Source organism: Vulpes vulpes, chromosome 2 (genome assembly GCF_048418805.1).
Source record: "Vulpes vulpes isolate BD-2025 chromosome 2, VulVul3, whole genome shotgun sequence".
In the NCBI taxonomy this organism is placed as follows: Eukaryota; Metazoa; Chordata; class Mammalia; order Carnivora; family Canidae; genus Vulpes; species Vulpes vulpes.
The window spans coordinates 55,906,221-55,928,759 of record NC_132781.1 but is presented as its reverse complement, the minus strand read 5'-3'; the positions used below and the strand labels follow the sequence as shown (position 1 = coordinate 55,928,759).

Sequence of the window (22,539 nt, the reverse complement as noted above, 5' to 3'; positions counted from 1 at the left end):
TCAGTGTGGTCCTACCTGCATGACCAGTATGCAGCACCCCTTCATATAACTCCCCACCAAATTTAGTAAATCTGAGATAGATCTGGACTCTTTTTAAAGAAATGAATCCAGGCAGCCCCGGTGGCACAGCGGTTTAGCACTGCCTGCAGCCCGGGGTGTGATCCTGGAGACCTGGGATTGAGTCCCACGTCGGGCTCCCTGCATTGAACCTGCTTCTCCCTCTGCCTGTGTCTCTGCCTCTCCTCTCTCTGTGTGTCTAAACAGACAAACAAATAAATAAATCTATCTTTAAAAAAATAAAGAAATGAATCTACTGAGCATGATTTCGGTGTCACAGTAATGTCAAAATGCTTGTAAAAGTTCCTAATGCCTCTCCGTTGCCATACACTTTGTTATGGAGTGGTAAGAAGTTTTCAGGTCAACACCCGCCCATCAGCTATTCCTTACTGCCCTAGAGTCAGTCTAGGACCAAGGCATAAGTCCCTGCACCAGCTTCACCACAGTCAGCTCATCAGTACCTGCTTGAGCACATCTGCAAGAATGGGAGACTTGCCTCCTCCTTGATAGGTTGTTTTTCTGTGGACACAGCTGAGTATCCTACACTTCGATTCCATTCTGACACTACCTGGGGTTAGCCCCAAAAGACTGCCTCACTTCAGACCCCCGTTGCGAGTATCAGGTCCCCAGGTCACCCACATTTCTGCCTCACTTGGCTACAAAGTCAGGGGTTCCCACAACCCCCCTCCTCAGGTCCAATAATTTGCTAAAACGACTCATAAAATTTAGGGAAGCACTTCACTTACTATCACCAGTTTATTACAAAGGATATAACTCAGGAACAGCCAAATGGGAGAGATGCACAGAGTAAGGTATTGGGGGGCGGGAGCCAGCACAGAGCTTCATGCCCCTGCTATGAGGACCACACTCCCAGCACTGTGATGTGTTCACCAACTCAGAAGCTCCCTGGACCCATCATGAACGGGTTTCATCACATATCATGTTTCATCACAATGATCAAATCATTGGCCATTGATGATTAAATCAATCTACACTCCCTCCCCTCCCACAGGGTCCAGTGTGGGGCTGAAAGTTACAAGCTTCTGATCAAGGCTTGATCTTTCTAGCAACTGGCCCCATCCTAAAGCTCTGCAGAGACGCAGCAAGAGTCACCTCATTAGAGCAAAAGGCATTCCTATCACCTTCATCATTCAGAAAATCTCCAGGGTTCTTTTTATTGAACAGAATTCATATGTCTATATTTTCCACTCAGAGTTTCTATTTACATTTTCTGTAAGGCTTGGTCCTCTTAAACATAATGGGCTCCCAAGCATTCCAGGATATCTGCTGTTTTTCTCCTAAGACGTGGACTTGGTTCCACTCATCGTTATCCTCTCTGCTGCTTCTGGGCCAGATGTGAGCTTATTAATGTTAAGTTGAAGTGGTCAGAACTGAATTTGGAGTTCCAGGTACACCCCACACAGCCACAGGGTGGAACAGGCTCATCCTCTTCCTTGCTGTGCACACTCTCTTTTTATGAATCCAGTGATTCATTATGAACCCTTGATATGCTCCCCCTTACCCCAGTCTTCCTCATGGTGCAGTGGAGACAATTTTGGAGTCAAATGAGCTTGAGTTCAGGCCTCACTCTATCACTTACCAGTTTATCACTCAACTTCTCCAAGTCTCAGTTTCCTGATGGGTAAAATGGGTGCAAATTCCTGCTTTGTCCCACCTGGCCTTCCCCATCCTGTACTTGTACAATTGGAATTTGTCGCCAGTTGTAGTATTTTCCATTGTCCATACTGAATTTAATCTCATTTGTGTGTCCATAATTGCTAATTGTCAAAAGGATTTTTTTTTGATGTCTTGATTCTGTTGTCCTATTAGTTAACCCACTGAGAAGTTTTATATTACCTTCAAATGTGCTTCTCCTGCCATCTGTGTGCTCATTCAGATTTTTATTTTATTTATTTATGATAGTCACACAGAGAGAGAGAGAGGCAGAGACACAGGCAGAGGGAGAAACAGGCTCCATGCACCGGGAGCCCGACATGGGACTCGATCCCGGGTCTTCAGGATCGCGCCCTGGGCCAAAGGCAGGCGCCAAACCACTGCGCCACCTAGGGATCCCTCATTCAGATTATTAATTAAAGAGAGTGTGACCCTTGGGTGGATCACTGGAAACCTCCCTTTCAGCTCACTTGCATATATCAATTAGTATATTGTGGAGCAGAGGGACAATCTCTCAGCTTCTTATAAATCTATCTTCCTTCTTGTAGGAGGATTCTCTTATACATTGTTGGGGGCTATGTAAACGGGTACAATCTTTTGGGAGGGCAATTAGCAATAACTAAAAGTGAGCACACTATTTGGGCAGCAGTTCTGCTACAGTGTGTATTGTAGCATCATTTAAAATAGGAAAAAAAAATCACCTGGAAACACCTTCCATTTCCACCAGTAAAGGAATGATTATATAAATACATTTATACAGTGGAATTCTTAGTTGCTGTTAGAAAGAATGAAGTAGTAGTATATATAATACCATAGAAAAATATAGTTAGGCCTAAAAGCAAGTTCCAGAATTAGTATATCATTCCATTTCCTTAACAAACAAAAAAGTAAATAAGTTTTTCCATATGCAAGAAAGTTCCCAAAAGGATACATAAAAATTAAGCAGTAATTGCTTCTGGAAATTGGAGAACCTTGACTTCCCATGTCAGGTCCTTTTATGCCATTTACATATTTTACACATCCCTACTCAACGGTAGTGTTTAATTTTTCTAAAAATCTCCATACTCGTTAAAAAGAGCAAGGTAGAGCTAATGTACTGACATAGAAATATTTCTAAGATATTTTTTAAGTGTTATTTATTCACGTAATCTCTGTACCCAGTGTAAGACTTGAACTCACAATTCCAAGATCAAGAGTCGCATGTGCTTCTAACTGAGCCAGCCAGGTGCCCCCAAGATATTTCCTTTAGTGGAAATAATCAAGTTTCAGTGTAATAGCTCCACTAGCATCCCATTTATGAAAACAAATTCTGCGTATATATGCATATATGAACATATGTGTATGTGTGGACATGGGTATGAAGTTGTGATGTGAGCATGTATGTATACAGCAAACACACATTTATAAATGCATACAAAGGCCTAAGACTATCCACACCAACCTGGTAGAATGGTTATCAGAGGAAAAGGATGTGCACAGGGCAGGGGGGAAGGAAAAGAAAAGAATTTTACTTTGTGTGTGGTTTCACTTTTTTCAACCCGCTTATATTTATTTGCATTTGCAATTCAAAAGTTTTTAGTGTATCTTTTTTTAAATCCATCTTCTTTGCTGCCAGCATTCTCTCAGCAATTTAAACTAGAAACTGAAGTAAAGTCCATTTAAATGCATCATCTCATTAATTGAACACACTCTGGAAAAGACCATGAAAACTCCCAGGTGTTATATAAGACCAGGGGTCTCATCTGTAGTCCAAGTGTGTTGTGTAGATTGCCTGCTTAAAGTTGAACATCAGCGAACATTCAGATAAAATGAGGGTGTTATGTGTAGATTTTGATTACATTCTCCTCAAAATATCCTGGCAGATTTGCTCAGTCCTCCTCCTTCACATCCCACAAGTATAAATGGGATTTAAAAAAAAAAAAAAAGTGAAGGGGCGCCTGGGTGGTTCAGTTGGTTAAGGGTCGAACTCTTGGTTTCAGCTCAAGTCATGATCTCAGGGTCCTGAAATGGAGCCCCATGTCGGGGTTTGCACTCAGCAAGGAGTCTGCTTCTTCCTCCCCCTTCCCTTCTCCTACTCTCTCTCTCTCTCAAATAAAATCTTAAAAAAAAAAAAAAAAAAAAAAAAAAGACAATGAAGGAGACAAGAAGCTATTTCAGGCTTTGGAATTTGATGCAGGAGTGATTCAGGATTTCTTAGTCTCAGGACTCATTTGACACTGTGGGCATGTTCAGGCATGTCTGCAGCATAGAATAATTTGAGTTTATTACTCTTCATAATACCTTCTAGCAAACATGTGTCTAAAAGGGCACAAAAATAACTCTGGGCGTTTGCAATGTTAATCTTTAGTTGTCTGGCAAATGTGCCCATCAGAGTCTTTCCTCCAAACTTCCTTGTTGATGTCAAATAAATGAAGCATCCTGGTGTCATTGTCACCTTAAAAGTTGTAGATGAAGCGTCCATATCTCCAAAGTCCTCTGTAAAATAAGTCATACTTAAAAAGAAGTAAGGTTTATTGCAAAATTAAAGCCATGATTAGGCATTATTATGCCCACTCTAGAACCGCTAAAAGGAAAATGCCTGAAATGCTAAGAGCTAGCCAGAGGAGCAACTAGAACTCTCCACATCTTGCTAATAGTGTAGGTTGGCTCATCCCCTTTGAAAGTTTGGCCATATCTACTAAAACAGAACATCTGCCTCCCCTGGTCCCCCTTGGGAGATGCATACCCAACAGCCATGAGTGCTTATGTCCACCAAAAGACAGACACAAGAATGTTCCATGACTTTATTCCTAATGACCCCAAACTGGAAAGAGCCCATATGTCCTGGAGAATGAATACATACACCGTAGTGTTCATACTGGGGGTGGGTACTGCTACATGGCAGCAGAAGAGACCAAACTGTTGCCACATCCCCAAGAGGGATGAACATCACAGGCGTGATGCTAAAAGACAAACTCGACTCAAATAAATACACAAAATATGATTTCATTTCTATGAAGTTCAAGTGCAAGTAACATGAATAGTGGTTATAGAAGTCAAGATAATGGTTGCTTTTCAGGATATGATTGGGCACTGACTGGGCAAAGGAGTGAAGGAGCTTTTTGGGGTACTGCAAATATTTTCTGGCTTGATCCAGGGAGGGGTTATGAGGGTGTATACGTATTTGAAAAATCATTTACTCAAGATTTGTGCCCTTTACTGTCCACTTCCGGTATTTATTATCATCAGAAACTGGAACTCATTTTTGGAGTCATTCTGACAGTTCCAGTCTTGACCAGGGGGTGCTTCTTGTTTTGTTTCTTTGCTTTAGTCTCCTTTCTTTGTCAGTTCCTGCATTTGTTCTTGTCTTTACACCTCATCATGATTTTAACCATGGACAAGAAGTCTCTCACTCTGTGAGACTCATAACTTTTTTGGTGTTGGCTCTCCCACCCCCCACCCCACCCCCCATTTTAGTTAAGGATTCAGTGAAGACAGAGGTTAAGTAGGCAGCTCTTTGGTCATTTAAAAACCTCATAATTGACACTTTGTACTTGATGGATATATGGGGCATGCTACCAGCCAAAGTCACGCCCCTAACTCTGAGATGCTCCTCCAAGGGGCATACCGCCTCTCTCTGTGTTTCTCCATCCTGTGGTTGCCAGTGTTCAGACCTCTGGGCGAGCGGTAGGGGAAGCAGACTCAGTATTTCAGAAGATCTAGAGTATGGGGGTCAGTTTTTATGTCCTTTAACCCCTTTGGCAATCTGTGAAGCCTGTAGACCCCTTCTCAGAGTATTTTTGAATGCATAAAACAAAAACATAGGATTACAAAGGAAAACAGTTGTGTTGAAACAGTTATTGGAGGGGTGCCAGGGTGGCTCAGCCAGTTAGCGTCCAACTTTTGATTTCAGCACAGGTCATGACCTCAGGGTGGTGAGATCGAGTCCCACATCAGGCTCACACCCAGCATGGAGCCTATTTAAGATTCTCTTTCCTTCTGCCTCCCCCCCCCCCCCCCCCCCGCCCACATGCTCTGTAAAAAGGAAGGAAGGAAGGAAAGAAGGAAGGGAGGGAGGGAGGGAGGAAGGAAGGAAGGAAGGAAGGAAGGAATCAGACTGATTTTTTTAAATTTATTTATGGGGATCCCTGGGTGGCGCAGCGGTTTGGCGCCTGCCTTTGGCCCAGGGCGCGATCCTGGAGACGCGGGATCGAATCCCACATCGGGCTCCCGGTGCATGGAGCCTGCTTCTCCCTCTGCCTGTGTCTCTGCCTCTCTCTCTCTCTCTCTTTGACTATCATAAATAAATAAAAATTTAAAAAAAAAAAGAAAAAAAAAGAAACCGTCTTGTTTAAATAAATAAATAAATTTATTTATTTATTTATTTATTTATGAGGGAGAGGGAGCAAGCAGAGGGCAGAGGGAGAAGCAGGCTCCATGCACCAGGAGCCCGATGTGGGATTCGATCCCGGGTCTCCAGGATCGTGCCCTGGGCCAAAGGCAGGCACCAAACCACTGCGCCACCCAGGGATCCCCCAGACTGATTTTTTAACCTAATTTTTGACACAGTAATATATGTCCTTTTTTATCAGCACATTAAATAAATACAGCAGTAGGCTTACAGCTCTTGCAGTTTTGAACAGTGGAGATTGTAAACAGTATTCAGGATATCTGCAGTCACTATAATGAGTTCTGAAAATATCTGGTTTGTGTGTGTGTGTGTGTGTGTGTGTGTGTGTGTGTGAGGAGAGAGAGAGAGACATGGTTACCAACCCTGTTTGTTCTACTGTAGTTGCATTTTGTTGGGGTTTTCTTGCATACATACGTAATTGAAAGAAACACATTTTTTTAAAGATTTTATTTTTAAATAATCTCTACTCCCAACATAGGGCTCAAACTTAAAATCCTGAGATCAGGAATCCCATGCTCTACTGACGGAGCCAACCAGACACCCCAAGAAATGCTACATTTTAATTAGAAGTTAGGGAAATAAACATTTTTTTCTTTACCCAAGCTCATGCCTGCCCTGGATTCTTTTAGATCCCCTGGCATAGAGCGCTGCTTCTCAAAGTTCAGTGTTCCTCGGAATCACTTGGTATGCTTGTAAAATTGCAGATTCTAGGGCACCACCCACAGAGATCCCGCGAAGGAGTCTAGAATGGGCCCATGAGTGACATTTTACAAATCTAGAAGCACAGAGCTAAGCTCTGGTGCTGTGCCACGCAAGTCTGGGAAGTTCAAGAGGCCTAAGTGTCCTGGTTCCCTCACAGTCTCCTCTCCCAGCTCTGCTGTTGATACCAAGGATCTAGGGCCTTGGGACAATGGCACAGACCATGATGGCATCTGACTGGCTAAGGCTGAGCTGGACCCCACCTGTATCTGGTCAGCTGATGCCTGATGCTGGCTGGTGGACCCCAATGTCATACCACAGCTGCCTGCTGCCCCGGGCATAGCAGACTATGGATCAGCACTGCCAGTGGTTTATGATTATAAAGTGAATAGTGTTGACAATGAATCATCCAGAAATTCTACCGGGAACAAAATCTAATCATGTGCTCTTCTTGAGCCACACCAAAAGGTCAAAACTAAGAGACAACATCTTGAACAGGGGATCAACATTAGTATCACCAATGAGGAACAGATAAAGGTCTTGAAATATGATAAGCTGAGAGGGACAAGTACCATTTGTGTAGCATCCCGACCAGGTATACATAGCCTGAACCTCATCATGGGGAAACATCAGACAAACCCAGAATGAGTCATGCTTGATTTTTAAAAAGAAGAGGGGAAATGTGTGCTATATTCTTTACAAATGTCAGTCTTGTAAAGGACAGAGTCTGTGGAATGTTCCAGATGAAGGGAATCTTTTTATTTATTTATTTATTCATTCATTCATTCATTCATTCATTCATTCATGAGAGACACAGGCAGAGGGAGAAGCAGGCTCCATGCAGGAAGCCCGATGCAGGACTCAATTCCAGGCCTTGGGAATCATGCCCTGGGCCAAAGGCAGATGCTCAACTACTGAGCCACCCAAGTGTCCCCAGATGAAGGGAATCTAAAGAGACGTGATAACACAATCATCCTGTTCTCAAGAGGGAAGATACTTTAAATGGAATTTTTAAGTCAATTGACAAAATTAGAATACAGATGGTAGATTAGAGGTACTATATCGATGTTAAATTTATAAAAGTTGGTAAAGCTGTATTGTGGTTATGTAAGAAGATATCTCTGTTCTTGGGAAATACACAGTGAGGCATTTAGGGATAAAGAGCTATTATTTGTGTGTTTTAGTCATAAATGGTTCAGAAAAAATTTGTGTAGACAGTAGTGAGCAAATTAATAAATGGGATAGAATATTAACAGGTAAATCTGATAAAGGGTATACAGATGATCTTTGCAGTCCTATTCTTCCAACTTTTATGTAAACTCAAAATTATTTCCAAATTTAAAAATATATATATATAATCAGTAGCTGTTTTTTTTAATTCAAGAAAGTTCAATAAAGGCACAATAATGCTAAGAAACATAACCTACATTTTTACTCTTTGAAGAGTAAAAGGGCAGAACATAAAAAGATAGACAATGACGTAATGATTAAAATTTTTAAAAAGAAAAAACCAGTCCTCTTAAATTGGCACTGACTCGGTTTCAGCTCCACTGCTTATGAGCTTGGCAATCTTAAGCAGCGTAGCTTAAATGTCCCAGCCTCACTTTTTTCATCTGAAATAAAACCTGTGTCCTAAAGTTGGTCCTAAAGATGCTATGGAGCTAATGTATATGAAGTGTTTGTCCTGGTGCTTGGCCCTGAAAGCTCTTTCTCTAAGTGTCAGCATTTCCAGAGCATGAGAAAGACAGCATCCTAATTCACTCTATAAGTAATATAACCCTAAAAATACCCTGGTGGAAATACTTACAGAAAAGAAACCTATAATTTCCATCTCACTAAAAATTATGATACATAATTTTTTAATCCAGCAATGTATCAAAAGAATACTGTATACCATTACCTAGTAGGATATATCCCAGAAATTTGAGGACCATTCAGCATCAGAAGAGCCAGTAGTATAATTCATTACATTACTATAATTTTCCTCCATTTAACATATTCTCTCAATAGTTGCCAAAAAAATTTCAGTAAAATTTGATACTGATTCCTGAGAATGGCCTCTTTATAAGCGTGGAATTGAACATGGTAAAGCAAGTGACCACAAACATCTAGTAAATCACCAGAGGCATGTCGGAATTGGAATATGTTCCAAGTATTCTGCCGTATACACATGGCACAAAGTAGATGTCAGTGGAGTTTCAGTATGATTGCATTTTGGTAAGAAACATACGTAGGAAAAAAAATAAAAAATAAAAATAAATAAAAATAAAAAAAAAGAAACATACGTAGGTATGTAGATGTAAGAAAAAATGAGAGGAAACCATACCAAATCATTCATAGTGTGACTACCTTTTGAGAAAGGATTCAGATTATTCATTATGTTTATCCATAATTTCCCCATTAATTGTGTAATTTCATGACAAATTTTAAAAATTCAACAAAAAAATATGAGCTCCAATAGAGTCTGCAGAGATGTATTCCAAGTGAAAGCTGTTACCAGGGTACCAAACAGAAGGGCGTGCCTCTAGGGGGCACCATCTCCCAAATATTTGGAAGCTTCAGACCAGAAAGGAGAGAAACTTCGTTATACTGAAGGTGGAAAGAGCTGAACCCACTGGTTCGCTCAGTTCTTTTTCCTATACCCCAAGAACCTTCACAATGCTTCTATGATGTGGATGTGGTGTCTTTTCTAATGAGAATATGCGGGTACATCCCTTTTTGTATGGTTTTGACAATGACTTTGGCCTCTGGTTCATTGGCCACTTCTTGTTTACTTTCTGAATATGCCTCTTAATGGCACAATTTTGTTCAGTTACAGAATACAACTGCTCTGCCAGGTACATGGCGAAGAACAGACGTGCACTTAGAGAACCCAGAGTACCACACCAGATGGTATTTCAAGTATTTTTTAGGACAAGGTAACTATGCCATTATGGTGGTTGGGAAGAAAGAATATTCAAAATGAAAATCAAATGTTGATGTGATTTTTTTTTTTCTGGTGTCCCTACCAGTTTAGGGACATTAATGTCAGGTTAATAGTAAGCTTTGTAGATTTAAAGATACAATTCAGTCTCGGCCCTAGGATTTTCACTAGGATAATAGCTATTTGAGACATAAGAATTTGCAGGGTAGAAAACAACTTTAGACCTAACAAGACAAGTGCCCTGTCTATAGTGGGTTTTGAATACTTAATTCAAGACAATGAAGCAAATAAGTGGATCCCTGAGCTCCAGGGCCACTATGGAATTAGAGACACATTGTCCTGACTCTGGATCCTGGAAATAGGTCTGGATCCTGGTTCTGCCATTCTTAAACACAGGACCTTACCCCAGTCACTCTCCACTTCTCTGAGATTTATTTATCTGTGGAGTGGAGGTATTACTTTTATATACCTGGTAGGTTTGAACAGGAGTTTCAGTGAGATATGCTGGAGAAACAGCTAAGCCTGGCACAAAGCAAGAACTCATTCATTAATAGTGGTGTACATTTAATGTGAAGGGCTCAGGTGAACATATATGGGAAGGTGGAAAATGGAACTGTAGCTAACAACAGAAGAGACTGGGAATGGGAAAATAATCACTGGTGCAGGATAAGAGAGTAGGTAGATAAATTGCTTATCAGGCTAATGCATGTGTTTATAGAAGATGTGATTCTGGAGACTATATACAATGAAAGTTATCAGACCCATATGCTGTCTTTTAAAAAATCTGATACTGTTTTATTCTAAGAAGTTTGCTTACTGGACAAGGCATATTTCTTTATAAAGAAAGAATTTGGTGGAAAAGTTGTTATCCTCCCAAATGCTTGAAAGCATAGTGCCCAGAGCAGTAGTGACTTTAGAGAAAACTGGTGCAATCTGTTCAGATGCCAAGAAACTCAGAGGTAAGGCAGGCTCAGGAGTTGGTAGATTCAGAGGCTCAGTGGTGCCATCAAAGCTGGCAGGGTTACAAAGTGGTTATAGCACTTACAGGCAGCACTTCTAGACACTGCCATGTCCAGAGGAAGGAGAAGGCCATCTTCAGGAGTGAGGAAGCCTTTCTAGAAACCTCTCGATGCATTTCTCCTCCTGTCTCATTGGCTAGAATTGAGCCCATGTTCATTTCTGATCGAATCACTGCTAAGAGGAATGGGAGGGTGTGATCAGGTTCTTTCCCCAGCTGGGTTTGGGATTCTTGTTCCCTGCTCATGTGGGAAGGAGAAAGTGTCTGGAAGAACCAGCGTATCCTCCCTGTTCTAAAGCTGTCTCTTTTCCAGTCCATCAGAACTACATTGGAAACGATGCAGAGAAGAGCCCCTTCTTCCTGTCTGTGACCCTTTCTGATCAAAACAATCAGCGTGTCCCTCAATACCGAGCAATTCTTTGGAGGAAAACAGTAAGTACCTTGCTTGCACCTGGAGCATCGCCACCCCTCAGAGTTTGATTAGTGTCATAGTCAGAGTGGTTCAGGTGAGCCTTCTTCTATGAGGTTCTTTGAGTTTGGGTCGTTTAGAGGTAGGGCCTTCAAGCTCTGCGTGTAACCACAAGATCCCCCATACAAACCTTTCCCTCAGTCTCTGGCCAGTGGAATACAGAAGTATATTTTGAGTATTAATCTTAGCCATTACTAAGACAAACTGATCAGCTGGCTCACCTTCAACTAAAACCCAAAATTTATTGGAAGAATATAATACTATTACAGCGATACAGCCCACAGGGTGCTCCTGTTTCCCTGGGCCATTCAGTCAAACACTAAATTGGCTGAGCCTCTAGAATTCCTCTGAAACTCAGCCCCTTTCGTCAGTTTCCTGAGGTAGAAAAATGGCTGGAGACTTAACAAGGCAGGTACCTCCACTCCGTGGTGGGATCTGACAGCAGTGAACTGAATGAAGGCAAATCCTTTCAGCTCAGGAATGCGGGCATCCCTGTAGCTCAGGAAAATTCTCTTAGGTTCACTATCACTGCTACTTCTCTTTTCCAATTTTTTCTATTAATTCTTACAGTTGATCTCCATCTATCACCTTTTAACCTTTTCTCATTATTTTCTTTCCTTGGGCTTTTTTTTTCCTTTGCTTCCCAGAGAATTTTTTCATATGCTTATGGACACTGGAAAGAGCAAAGGGTTTGGAGTTAAGCAAACCAGGGTCAAATTAGATCAGTACCAAATTCATTCATGTCAGTTTGAGAAAATTGCTAATGCTCCATTTTCTTCTTTGTAAAGTAGGGAAAGTTCTAGGCTGTGATTGACAGGGTGCTGAGGACTATATTAAGTGAGATCTTGTTTGAAAATCCACATTACACCATGTCCCAAATCATCAAATCTTAAATGGCTTAGACACCTGAAGGATAGAACATTTTACTCTTGAATCAATGAGTACAGTGTATAATTAAGAAGCAATGAGATAAACTACACTCAGAAAACATTAGTCCTATTATGTGGTAGTCTTGGGGGGAGGTTTTTTTTTTTTAAGATTTTATTTACTTATTCATGAGAGACAGAAAGAGGCAGAGGGAGAAGCAGGCTCCCTGCAGGGAGCCCAATGCGGGACTTGATGCCAGGACTCCGGGATCACGCCCTGAGCCGAAGGCAGACGCTTAACCACTGAGCTACCCAGGTGCCTTGGAATCTTGGTTTATGGATGCATTTGTTGAGAGCAATTACTTAATCATTGCATGCTGATTTTTATCTCAACAACACAGTATCTCAAAAATTGCTACATACATCTTTTGGGGAATGAATACAAAACTTAAATAGTAATTTTTCATATACATTTTTTAAAAAACAGTAATATTTTTATATTCACTTTAAGAAACAGTAATTTTTATACACACACATACATAAACACATTTGTTTATGTGCTCATGTACATAAACACATTTGCATGCATGCATACATATACAGCAACTTCAAAAAACCCAGAAAGAATTTCTAGAAACCATTACAGAGTAAATTGTAGTTAGAAACTTTTTCTGATGATTAAAAATAGTGATAGTACTAACAGTAAATCTTAACATTTTTGAGCACTTACTATATGCCACATACTATACTAAGTCTTCCAAATGCATTATCTCAATAGGTATGATTGTGCTTTAGGGGGGTTAAATGACGTGACTAAGGCCATATGCCAGGCGGTGGCAGGCCAAGCAGAAGGCAGGACTGTATGCGAGCTGTCAGCGCTGTACATAATTAATTTTGCATGTAATTCTTTGACTCACGCTGTTTCTCTCTCTAGACTATGAGCTCTATGAAGGTAGGGGACGTAACTGTTTTGTTCTCACCTGGCCTGGTACCTGACACATAGAAGTAGCTCAAGAAGTATTAACTGAATGAATTAATGAATGACACCAAAGTCCAGTCTAACCCATGTGCTCTGTTGGCACAGATAAATGTCCATGTTATGCTTATATAAATGTCCATGTTATGTTTCAGAAATTTTTCTCTTTTTAAGCAGGTTTAGGGGAAAAATCTAATGTAAAACCAAGTTAGCTCTTACTCATGGATGATTTCCTGCAGAAAGGTTTTTGGCTCTCTCCTCTCTCCCCATGCCACTGAAATGGGGGTTGGTCTTGCCATCAGCAAAGCTGTCCTGAAGCAAAGTTAATACACAAGTGTATGAAGATAACATTGGAGAACTGTGCAAGTTGTTCTTTTTTTTGTATAATTTTTATTGGAGTTTGATTTGCCAACATAAAGTATAACACCCAGTACTCATCCTGTCAAGTGCCCCCCTCGGTGCCCGTCACCCAGTCACCCCATCCCCCTGCTCACCTCCCCTTCCACTACTGCTTGTTCATTTCCCAGGGTTAGGAGTCTCTCATGTTTTGTCACCCTCTCTGATTTTTTCCCACTCATTTTCTCTCCTTTCGCCTATGATCCCTTTCACTATTTTTTACATTCCCCGTATGAGTGAAACCATATGATGATTGTCCTCCAATTGACTTACTTCACTCAGCATAATACCAGTTCCATCCACATTGAAGCAAATGATGGGTATTTGTTGTTTCTAATGGCTAGTATTCCACTGTATATATAGACGACATCTTCTTTATCCATTCATCTGTCAATGGACACTGAGGCTCCTTCCACAGTTTGGCTATTGTGGACATTGCTGCTGTAAACATTGGGGTGCAGTGTCTCAGTTTTTCACTGCATCTGTATCTTTGGGGTAAACCCCCAGCAGTGCAATTGCTGGGTCATAGGGTAGCTCTATTTTTAACTCTTTGAGGAATCTCCACACAGTTTTCCAGAGTGGCTGTACCAGTTCACATTCCCACCAACAGTGCAAGAGATTTCCCCTTTCCCCACATCCTCTCCAACATCTGTTGTTTCCTGTCTTGTTAATTTTCATCATTCTCATTGGTGTGAGGTAGTATCTCATTGCGGTTTTGATTTGTATTTCCCTGATGGCAAGTGATGAGGAGCATTTTCTCATGCGCTTGTTGGCCATGTGTATGTCTTCTTTGGTGAAATTTCTGTTCATGTCTTTTGCCCATTTCATGATTGGATTGTTTGTTTCTTGGGTGTTGAGTTTAATAAGTTCTTTATAGATCTTGGAAACTAGCCCTTTATCTGATATATCATTTGCAGATATCTTCTCCCATTCTGTAGGTTGTCTTTTAGTTTTGTGGACTGTTTCTTTTGCTGTGCAAAAGCTTTTTATCTTGATTAAGTACCAGTAGTTCATTTTTGCTTTTGTTTCCCTTGCCTTCATAGATTTTCTTTTTAAAACTTTATTTATTTATGAGAGACACAGAGAAAGAGGCAGAGACACAGGCAGAGGGAGAAGCAGGCTCCATGCAGGGAGCCCGACATGGGACTTGATCCCAGGTCCCCAGGATCAGGCCCTGGGCTGAAGGCAGTGCTAAACCACTAAGCCACCCGGGCTGCCTTATAGATGTATCTTGCAAGAAGTTGCTGTGGCCAAGTTCAAAAAGGGTGTTGCCTGTGTTCTCCTCTAGGATTTTGATGGAATCTTGTCTCACATTTAGATCTTTCACCCATTTTGAGTTTATCTTTGTGTATAGTATAAGAAAATAGTCCAGTTTTATTCTTCTGCACGTGGCTGTCCAATTTTCCCAGCACCATTTATTGAAGAGACTGTCCTTTTTCCAGTGGATGGTCTTTCTGCCGGTTGTTCTCGAGGACACATATGACAGTCTTCCCACATTCACCAAATAAGAAGTGATCCTGCCCTTATCCAAAGCCTCTTATCTTCTGCACCTGGAAGACTTGTTTTCTGGCTTTTTTTTTCTTTTAAGATTTTATTTATTTATTTGAGAGAGAGAGAAAGATAGGGAGAGAGAGCCTGAGCAGTGGCAGTGGGGAGAAGGAAAGAGAGAAGCAGGCTCCCCACTGGCCTGGGTTTTTTTAAACTTATTTATTTAATATTTGCTAATTACACTATTCCAGGCTCTCTGTTTTAAATATTCTCTTTGGATAACTCTGTCTCTTTTGGACAAGTAGTCTTTCCAATGTCTTTCCCCTCCCCCTCTTGAAGCTGCTATTTGGGTTCATGGGGACAGGGCTTGTGAGATCTCATGGAGGCAGGAGAAGAGGACCTTGAGTCCACATGGGGCACTCAGGGTATTTTTCTGGGTTCTGTTGTTGAGTGGCTTACTGGTATCTGAACTAGCAGCCACTGAGACGTAACTGGTCCCCTCTGGCCTTTTAAGGTCGCTGGAAAGTACCCATCACTGAATCCAGGGTCCCAGCCATTTGCCCCTCCCAGTGAAGTCACAGTACACTGTGACCTCTGTGACCTGATCCCAGGTCTCTGCTAGTCACTGGGCCTCTCAGCTCTGTCCCCTCTCACTGGCACATTGCCTGTAAGCCACGGGGCAGATGGGCAGGGGCAGAGAAGCATTGCTTTAGGCTTATGTTTCTAATCTTGCTGACCATCCATGCATGAAGCTGCTGAGTACTGTGCCTCATCAGGTTCAAACAGGTTCTACCTGGACTTCAAGATTCCTACAGAAGGCCATGCCCAGGAAGTGAGTCCAAATGTTCTTAGGTGCCTCCAGGTCCTATCTTGCTATATTTGCAGTGTCCCTCACCTTCTTTGCGGCCTGCCCTCTGAATGGCAGAATCAAGGACCCTGGCATCTAACCTCTCAGTTTGCCTGCCTGCCTGCCTTCCACCAAACAAGAAAGGGTAGTCGTACTTCTGCCACCTCTCTGAATAGGATTTTGTCAATGTCCTGTCTTCTTCCTTCAGGCTGTAGCAGGTTGCCAGGTCCGGGGGGGTGGGGGTGGGGGCAGATGCAGCGGGGGAATTTTGCTTATTTTAATTTCTAAAGATGTTGTCTCTTTTCCATTATAAATTGTGGTAAGCACTCTGAAGGAAACAAAAGCAGAATGAGACCAACTTCAGGTCAGAGAACACAGGAAAACTTTTTCAAGGAGGTGACATTTAAAGAAACCTGCAGGAGGAAAGAGAACTAGCCGCATAAAGAGTGGGGCAAGGGGCAGGTGGAGAGCATTCCAGAAAGAAGGAACAACAAAGACAAGACAAATGAGGAGCTTTGGGACTCCTCTTGCTGGTATTAGGAGAAGCCAGGGAGAACTGACTTGGAGCCCAGGCTCCTTTGAAGGCAGGGGGGCTGGCGGAATGCGTAAGTCCCCTTCTGTTGAGAAGTGCCAGTGCTTTCTCCAGAGCCTGTAACTGTGAGCCAGGGCGGGCAAGCATTTACCACCAACTACAAGTGGCAGTGCTTAAAGGATGTGAGGCGCTGAAAAATTAAAGTAGAGCTCAGCAGGAGGGGTCAGTTGTGAAGCCCCCAACTAGTTCTGAAGGCCACAGGAAATCCAAAGAAGCATGTGCCTCTGCCATGAGCTTGCACTTTTTAAAAAGATTTTATTTATTTATTTGACAGAAAGAGTGAACACAAGCTGGGGGAGTGGCAGGCAAAAGGAGAGGGAGAAGCAGATACCCCACTGAGCAGGGAGCCCCATGTGGGACTCGATCCCAGGACCCCACGATCATGACCTGAGCCAAAGGCAAACACTTAACCAACCGAGCCCCCCAGGCACCCTCTGAGCTCACATTTTGTTCTAAAACAGACAAATCGCTAAATGTCTAAACCCTGATTTTAAGACTTTTGTCTATCTCTGTTGTGTTTCTTCTAAACACAAAGAAAAGACTTAAAAAAAAAAAAAACCTCACACTTAGCGTACAAGTTCCATCCAGACAATGCAGCTAGAAAAAAGAAGAGGCTCAAAGTCCAACTACTCAGGTGCAATCATTACAACAGCTTTATAGACACTGGTTCTCCTTCATGCATGCGCACACACTCTCTCACACACACACAGATCTGCCACACAGAGGGAATAATGTCTGACATGCGCTTCCATATCCTTGCAGTGAGTGCTTGGTTGCCTGACATGTACATGTACTTGACTCTGACTATGCATCTGTTTGTCCCACTGGAAAACAGTACTGAGAGGTGTTTTCTGTTGGAGAGCAACTCTGCAAAGCTACAAAAGGGAGAAGATGAGGAGAAAGAGTTTTGCCAGTTTGTGGTTAAGAAAAATACACATCCGCAGTCCCCTGAGCCTGGAGTTCCACATCCATGTAGGCAGCTTATGAAGATGTTACCATTAGCCAGGCAGGGGCTGGATCCTCTCCTATTCCATACATTCCCCCCTCGGGCTGCCCTTGGCTTTTCTTTAAAACTGCATTTGGTATGCTTGTGAGAAGAAAAGCTAGCCAAGGTAGGGGTTGAGCAAAGTCAGATTCAAGACCCTCTTCTAGAAGAGTTGGCATCCCATACAGGTGACCACAGTGGTAAGGTAGGCCAGGGCCAGCAAAAAAGCAAGGCCACCAAAATAGCTCTGGTTTCAATGGGTGGGTTATGGGGAATTTGAAAATGCCTAGTCCCCTCATAATATTTCTCTGTATTGGAAATCTTCTAAAATCTCTGTAATGTAAACTACATTGGCTAATAAAGAACCCATAAGAAGGATTCTGTCTAGTACAACTTCTGATGGTTAGCTGGAAAGACACACACACCCCAACCTGGAGCAGGGGTGAGATTACTGGTTCTTCAGGGGCATGGGTGTGAATGTTTAGTTTACCAAAAGAGATCACAGGCTTGACAATGTTGAAGAACTCCCCTTGGCTTCTCTTTAAAGAGACACCAGTGTTCCTGGTGTCCAGGTGTCAGTGGAACATCCTGGTTCCAGGGTGTCAGTGTTACACCAGTGTTCAGGGCTTGGACAGTTGGCAGGTATGTCTCGAAAATACAAGGAAAATCCTATATCCTTCTTTGCCCATTTCCTGCAAGAAATGCCCTATGCTTTTCTCTATCTGTTTGTGCTGCCAATTTTATTATTAGTCAAAGTTCGAAAGTTTTAAATGTGTTCTACATCATAATCCCTTTTGCTAAACATGCAGTGTAAATCCTTCATGGATTATAAATCTGTATCATATCTTTTTTGGAGATTATAAAGAGAGTGGCACTCATCTATGCTGCGTGGTTTGGGTGTGAGACTGAACCATTCAGGCAACCCCTTCGTTCATTCCCTTTCACATAACAAATATCTGTTGAGTACTTTCTATGAGTTGGTCACAGTGCGTGCTCATTTAGAGAAGAGAAACAGAGTTTAAATAGTAAATACAGAGGGATGCCTGGCTGGCTCAGTTGGTAGAGCAAATGACTCTAGATCTCAGGGTTGTGAGTTCAAACCCCACGTTAGTTATGGAGCCTACTTTAAAAAAAATAGTAGGGATGCCTGGGTGGGCAGTGGTTGAGCATCTGCCTTTGGCTCACGTCATGGTCCTGGGGTCCTGGGATCTAGTCTCACATCAGGCTGCCTGTAGGGAGCCTGCTCCTCCTTCTGCCTATGTCTCTGCCTCTCTCTGTGTGTCTCTCATGAATAAATAAATAAATCCTTAAAAAAATAGTAAACACAGAAAAATATAAAAGTATGTATTATGAAAACCCCTCTGAAAGATTCAAGTGATTTCTAGTTCAGAAAGCCTTTGGAGATATCACATGTAGGTCCCATTGAACATGCAAAGCCTACTTCCTTCTCATTATCTTTGAGGCTGACCTGACTCTTGGCTCAGAGACCAAATTCCCTTCTCATCTCGGTCAGGTGGCTCCTTTACTCACCACACCTAAGACACCAAGGACCCACCAGTCCATATGTTAAAATTAAAGATAAATCCATTAGTTAAATCCGTAATGTTGGGATTGGGGAATGGTGAAAGATGCTGTCCAGTCTGAGCAAGATTTTATATATATATATATATATATATATATATATATATATATATATATTCATATGTTCTTTTAAACAGTCAGGAAAGGCTCTTTCAGATATGGAAATTGCCAAACTTCTCACTGATCCAGTGTTTTGACTTTCCAGGGTACCCAGAAAATATGCCTTCCGTACAGTCCTACAAAAACCCTTTCTGTGAAGTCCATATTAAGGTGAGTACTCAAGAGTAGGAACACAACACCAGGAGCCGTTAGAAGTATTTTTCTCCTGCAATCATTCCAACGTTACTTTTCTACTTTCTGGAGCCTTGACCATGTACCAGATATTTTGCTAAGCCTCTGGCATGCAGTACCTCCAGCAGTCTTCACAGCCACTCTGGAGGACAGATACTGCTATTTTACCACTCTGCAGAGGCAGAGGTGGAAGCTCAGAGAGAGAAAGCCAAGATCACACAGTTAGCATTGGTGGGAATTAAGTTCGGCTCTCATGCATCTCTGAACTGCCTGTGTAGCTTGCTTCTTTTTTCTTGCATGCACGCAAATACTTTGGTTTCATAAAGAAAATCAAGAAATATTTTCCCTCTCGTTTTCCTGCTTTGAAATAGAAACTCATATGTCAGCAAATGCTTCTTAGAGAAGAATGTGCTTATTCTTTGCAAAGACAGAATTAAATCAACGGACCATCTAGCTGCTCAGTGCTCAGCTCCCGCTCCTGTCCCCACCTTTCCATCCCCATCGTGGCTCATAAGTGTGTTTTGTAGCAGGGACACTGTAAACACCATCTCTTCCCACCACCTAGTTGCAGATGAATTAAGAGTAAAGCACCAGGGCTCTGGGATAAGCGTTCATACTCACACAGTGTGGGCTCTCCCACATTGGGTGGCAGACTCCTTTAGAGAATGCCACCACTCAGGCAGTACCTGTTGCTGCATCGCCAGCCAAGAGGTTACATCTCAATGACAGTAGCTTCTGTTTGTTGGACACTGTGCTAAATGCTCTACAGTCATTCTCTTGGTAAACTTTTAACCCACCTCCACAAAATTCATCCATTATTACCTGCACTCCACCAAGGAGGAATCAGAGCCTCAGAGAAGTGAAGGGATTTGACAAAGATCTCACAGCTGGTAAACTACAGAGCTTGGATTTAAACACAGGTCCCTATCATCCCCAGGCTTGGGCTGTTAGCCACTAATACCCACATTGTGTGAGTATGAACGCTTATCCCAGAGCCCTGGTGCTTTACTCTTAATTCATCTGCAACTAGGTGGTGGGAAGAGATGGTGTTTACAGTGTCCCTGCTACAAAACACACTTACGAGAACGTCTCTTAGAGTGACAGTCGAGACTCCATCAGTTAGGGACTGCATCTGGCTGACGAAAGGAACACTGAGATTCAGGAGCAAAAATTTTTAGATTTCCTTTTCAAGATTGATTTGGTCTCCAAATTGCAGACCTTCTCCTTTTTGTTTTTGGCCTTCTGATTTTTCTCCTGAGCACTCTGAAGCCTGAGCTATGAAAGCATCAGTGAAGAGGTTAATATCTTTATTGAACACAGAAATATTTTGCTGCTTATAAGGAGCTATATTTATTTATTTATTCATGTGAAACAGAGAGAGAGAGAGAGAGAGAGAGGCAGAGACACAGGCAGAGGGAGAAGCAGGCTCCATGCAAGGAGCCTGATGTGGGACTTGATCCCAGGTCTCCGGGATCACATCCTGGACAGCAGGCGGCGCTAAAGCACTGCGCCACCGGGGCTGCCCCCTAAGGAGCTATATCTTAACTGGCTTTAAGAGAGGAATACTTAGAATTATACTAGCTTAAGATTCCTGAGGGGTTTTTTCCCTAAAAGGAAGTTGTTCCAGCTCCTTTCTTCTTTATATTTGAAGACAATTTTTTTTTGTAAAGATTTTATTTATTTATTCATGAGAGACACAGAGGGAGAGAGAGAGAGAGTCAGAGACAGGGAGAGGGAGAAGCGAGCTCCATGCAGGGAGCCTGACATGGGACTCAATCCCAGGTCTCCAGGACCAGGCCCTGGGCCGAAGGCAGCACTAAACCACTGAGCCACTGGGGCTGCCCGAAGACATTTCTTTTAGTTACAATTTCATTTAGTTGTATGAGTAGGGCCTCCACTTCTCAGCCCACCACTCATGAAGCCAGGGCATGTTTCAGCCAGAAAATGTTTTTTAAAGATGTGGAAGATCAAAACTTCTACAGTTGCTGCTGATAGAAGAAGAAACCTTTTCTCTATTTGTTATATATAATCTTGAACTTGAAAACTTAAAAGGAAATGAAAATATGAATACTATAGAGTCAGGTAAATCTAGGTTCAAATCTTGGCTCTACTACTTACCAGCTTTGGTATCCTAGTTCAATTTCCTCACCTTTGGAGGATATGGAGATAAAATGGAGATAAAATTTTTAAAATAAACTAATTAAATAAAATGGGGATAAGATAGCACTTGTCCCACAGAGACTAAATGAGGTCATCTGTGGAAAGCATTTAGCAGGCTGCCCAGCATATAGTAAGTACTCTATAAATACCAGCTATTGGGACACCTGGGTGGCTCAACGGTTAGGCGTCTGCCTTCCGGCTCAGGGCGTGATGCTGGAGTCCTGGGGATCGAGTCCCACATCGGGCTCCCTGCATGGAGCCTGCTTCTCCCTCTGCCTATGTCTCTGTTTCTATCTCTCTCTCTCTCTCATGAATAAATAAATAAAATCTTTAAAAATAAATAAATAAATAAATAAATAAATAAATAAATAAATAAATACATACCAGCTATTATGTTTGCCTTTCCTTACAAGTATGGGAATCTTAGATGAAAGGGGCCTTTGGTATGGTGCCATTCAGCTCCCTGCTTTTCCTCTAGAGGAACTTAAGCCCAAGGAGGTTGACATTGCTTGTCCAAAGTAGAACATGAAAGAACTCAGTTTGCCCTGAGTGGCAGAGGAATTGCCAAAAGAAGAAAGAAACACCATATGGTCTTACTTACATTTCATTTTATCATTAATTGCTATGTAAATGTCAATGAACCACTTTTTTGATAAAAGTAAGAATCTCGAAGGTTAGTCGGGTTGCCTGAAACACACTCCTGTTTGCTCCCTTCCTGTCCTATTAGATGAGTATCATCACAGGACAGTTAGATAAGTAAAGTACAGTACAGTAGTTTGGTTACTCCATGCATTCATTCATTGAGCGCTCGGGGTGATCATTGATCTTCTGTGTGCCAGGCCCTCCAAGGAATCCAGCCGTAATTTTTCTAGGGGATATAATATTTAGTTTCTCTGAAACATTGAGACTTGCTCCACATTGAGTTTCCACCATGATGTGGCTCACTCTGTCCTTTCTATTTCAGTGCCATGAACCTGGACAAATTTGAGAAAGGCCCCAGGGAAATTTTTCATCCCGAGATCCAAAAGGTAACAGAATGTTGTGCCTCATCGTGGTATCTCTTTGATCACAGTGTTAGATTAGCATGTACAGCACATCAGTTTCTTAGCCTCAGGTATGAGCCTAAT

General features: G+C 42.1%; 1 protein-coding gene across 17 annotated transcripts in view; it reads left to right on the top strand.

Moving 5' to 3' along the window:
• GARNL3 (GTPase activating Rap/RanGAP domain like 3) overlaps positions 1–22,539 on the top strand; it is a 146,920-nt gene that overhangs the window by 70,093 nt on the left and 54,288 nt on the right. For all 17 annotated transcript variants that reach the window (XR_011999842.1, XM_072748539.1, XM_026009327.2 and 14 more), the window contains 4 exons: positions 9,633–9,738; positions 11,075–11,193; positions 19,167–19,231; positions 22,377–22,440. Coding sequence is in view for 16 of the 17 variants with exons in the window: in XM_072748539.1 (XP_072604640.1) it covers positions 9,633–9,738; positions 11,075–11,193; positions 19,167–19,231; positions 22,377–22,440 (354 nt within the window). In the remaining variant the exon portion in view is untranslated. The remainder of the gene's footprint in view (positions 1–9,632; positions 9,739–11,074; positions 11,194–19,166; positions 19,232–22,376; positions 22,441–22,539) is intronic.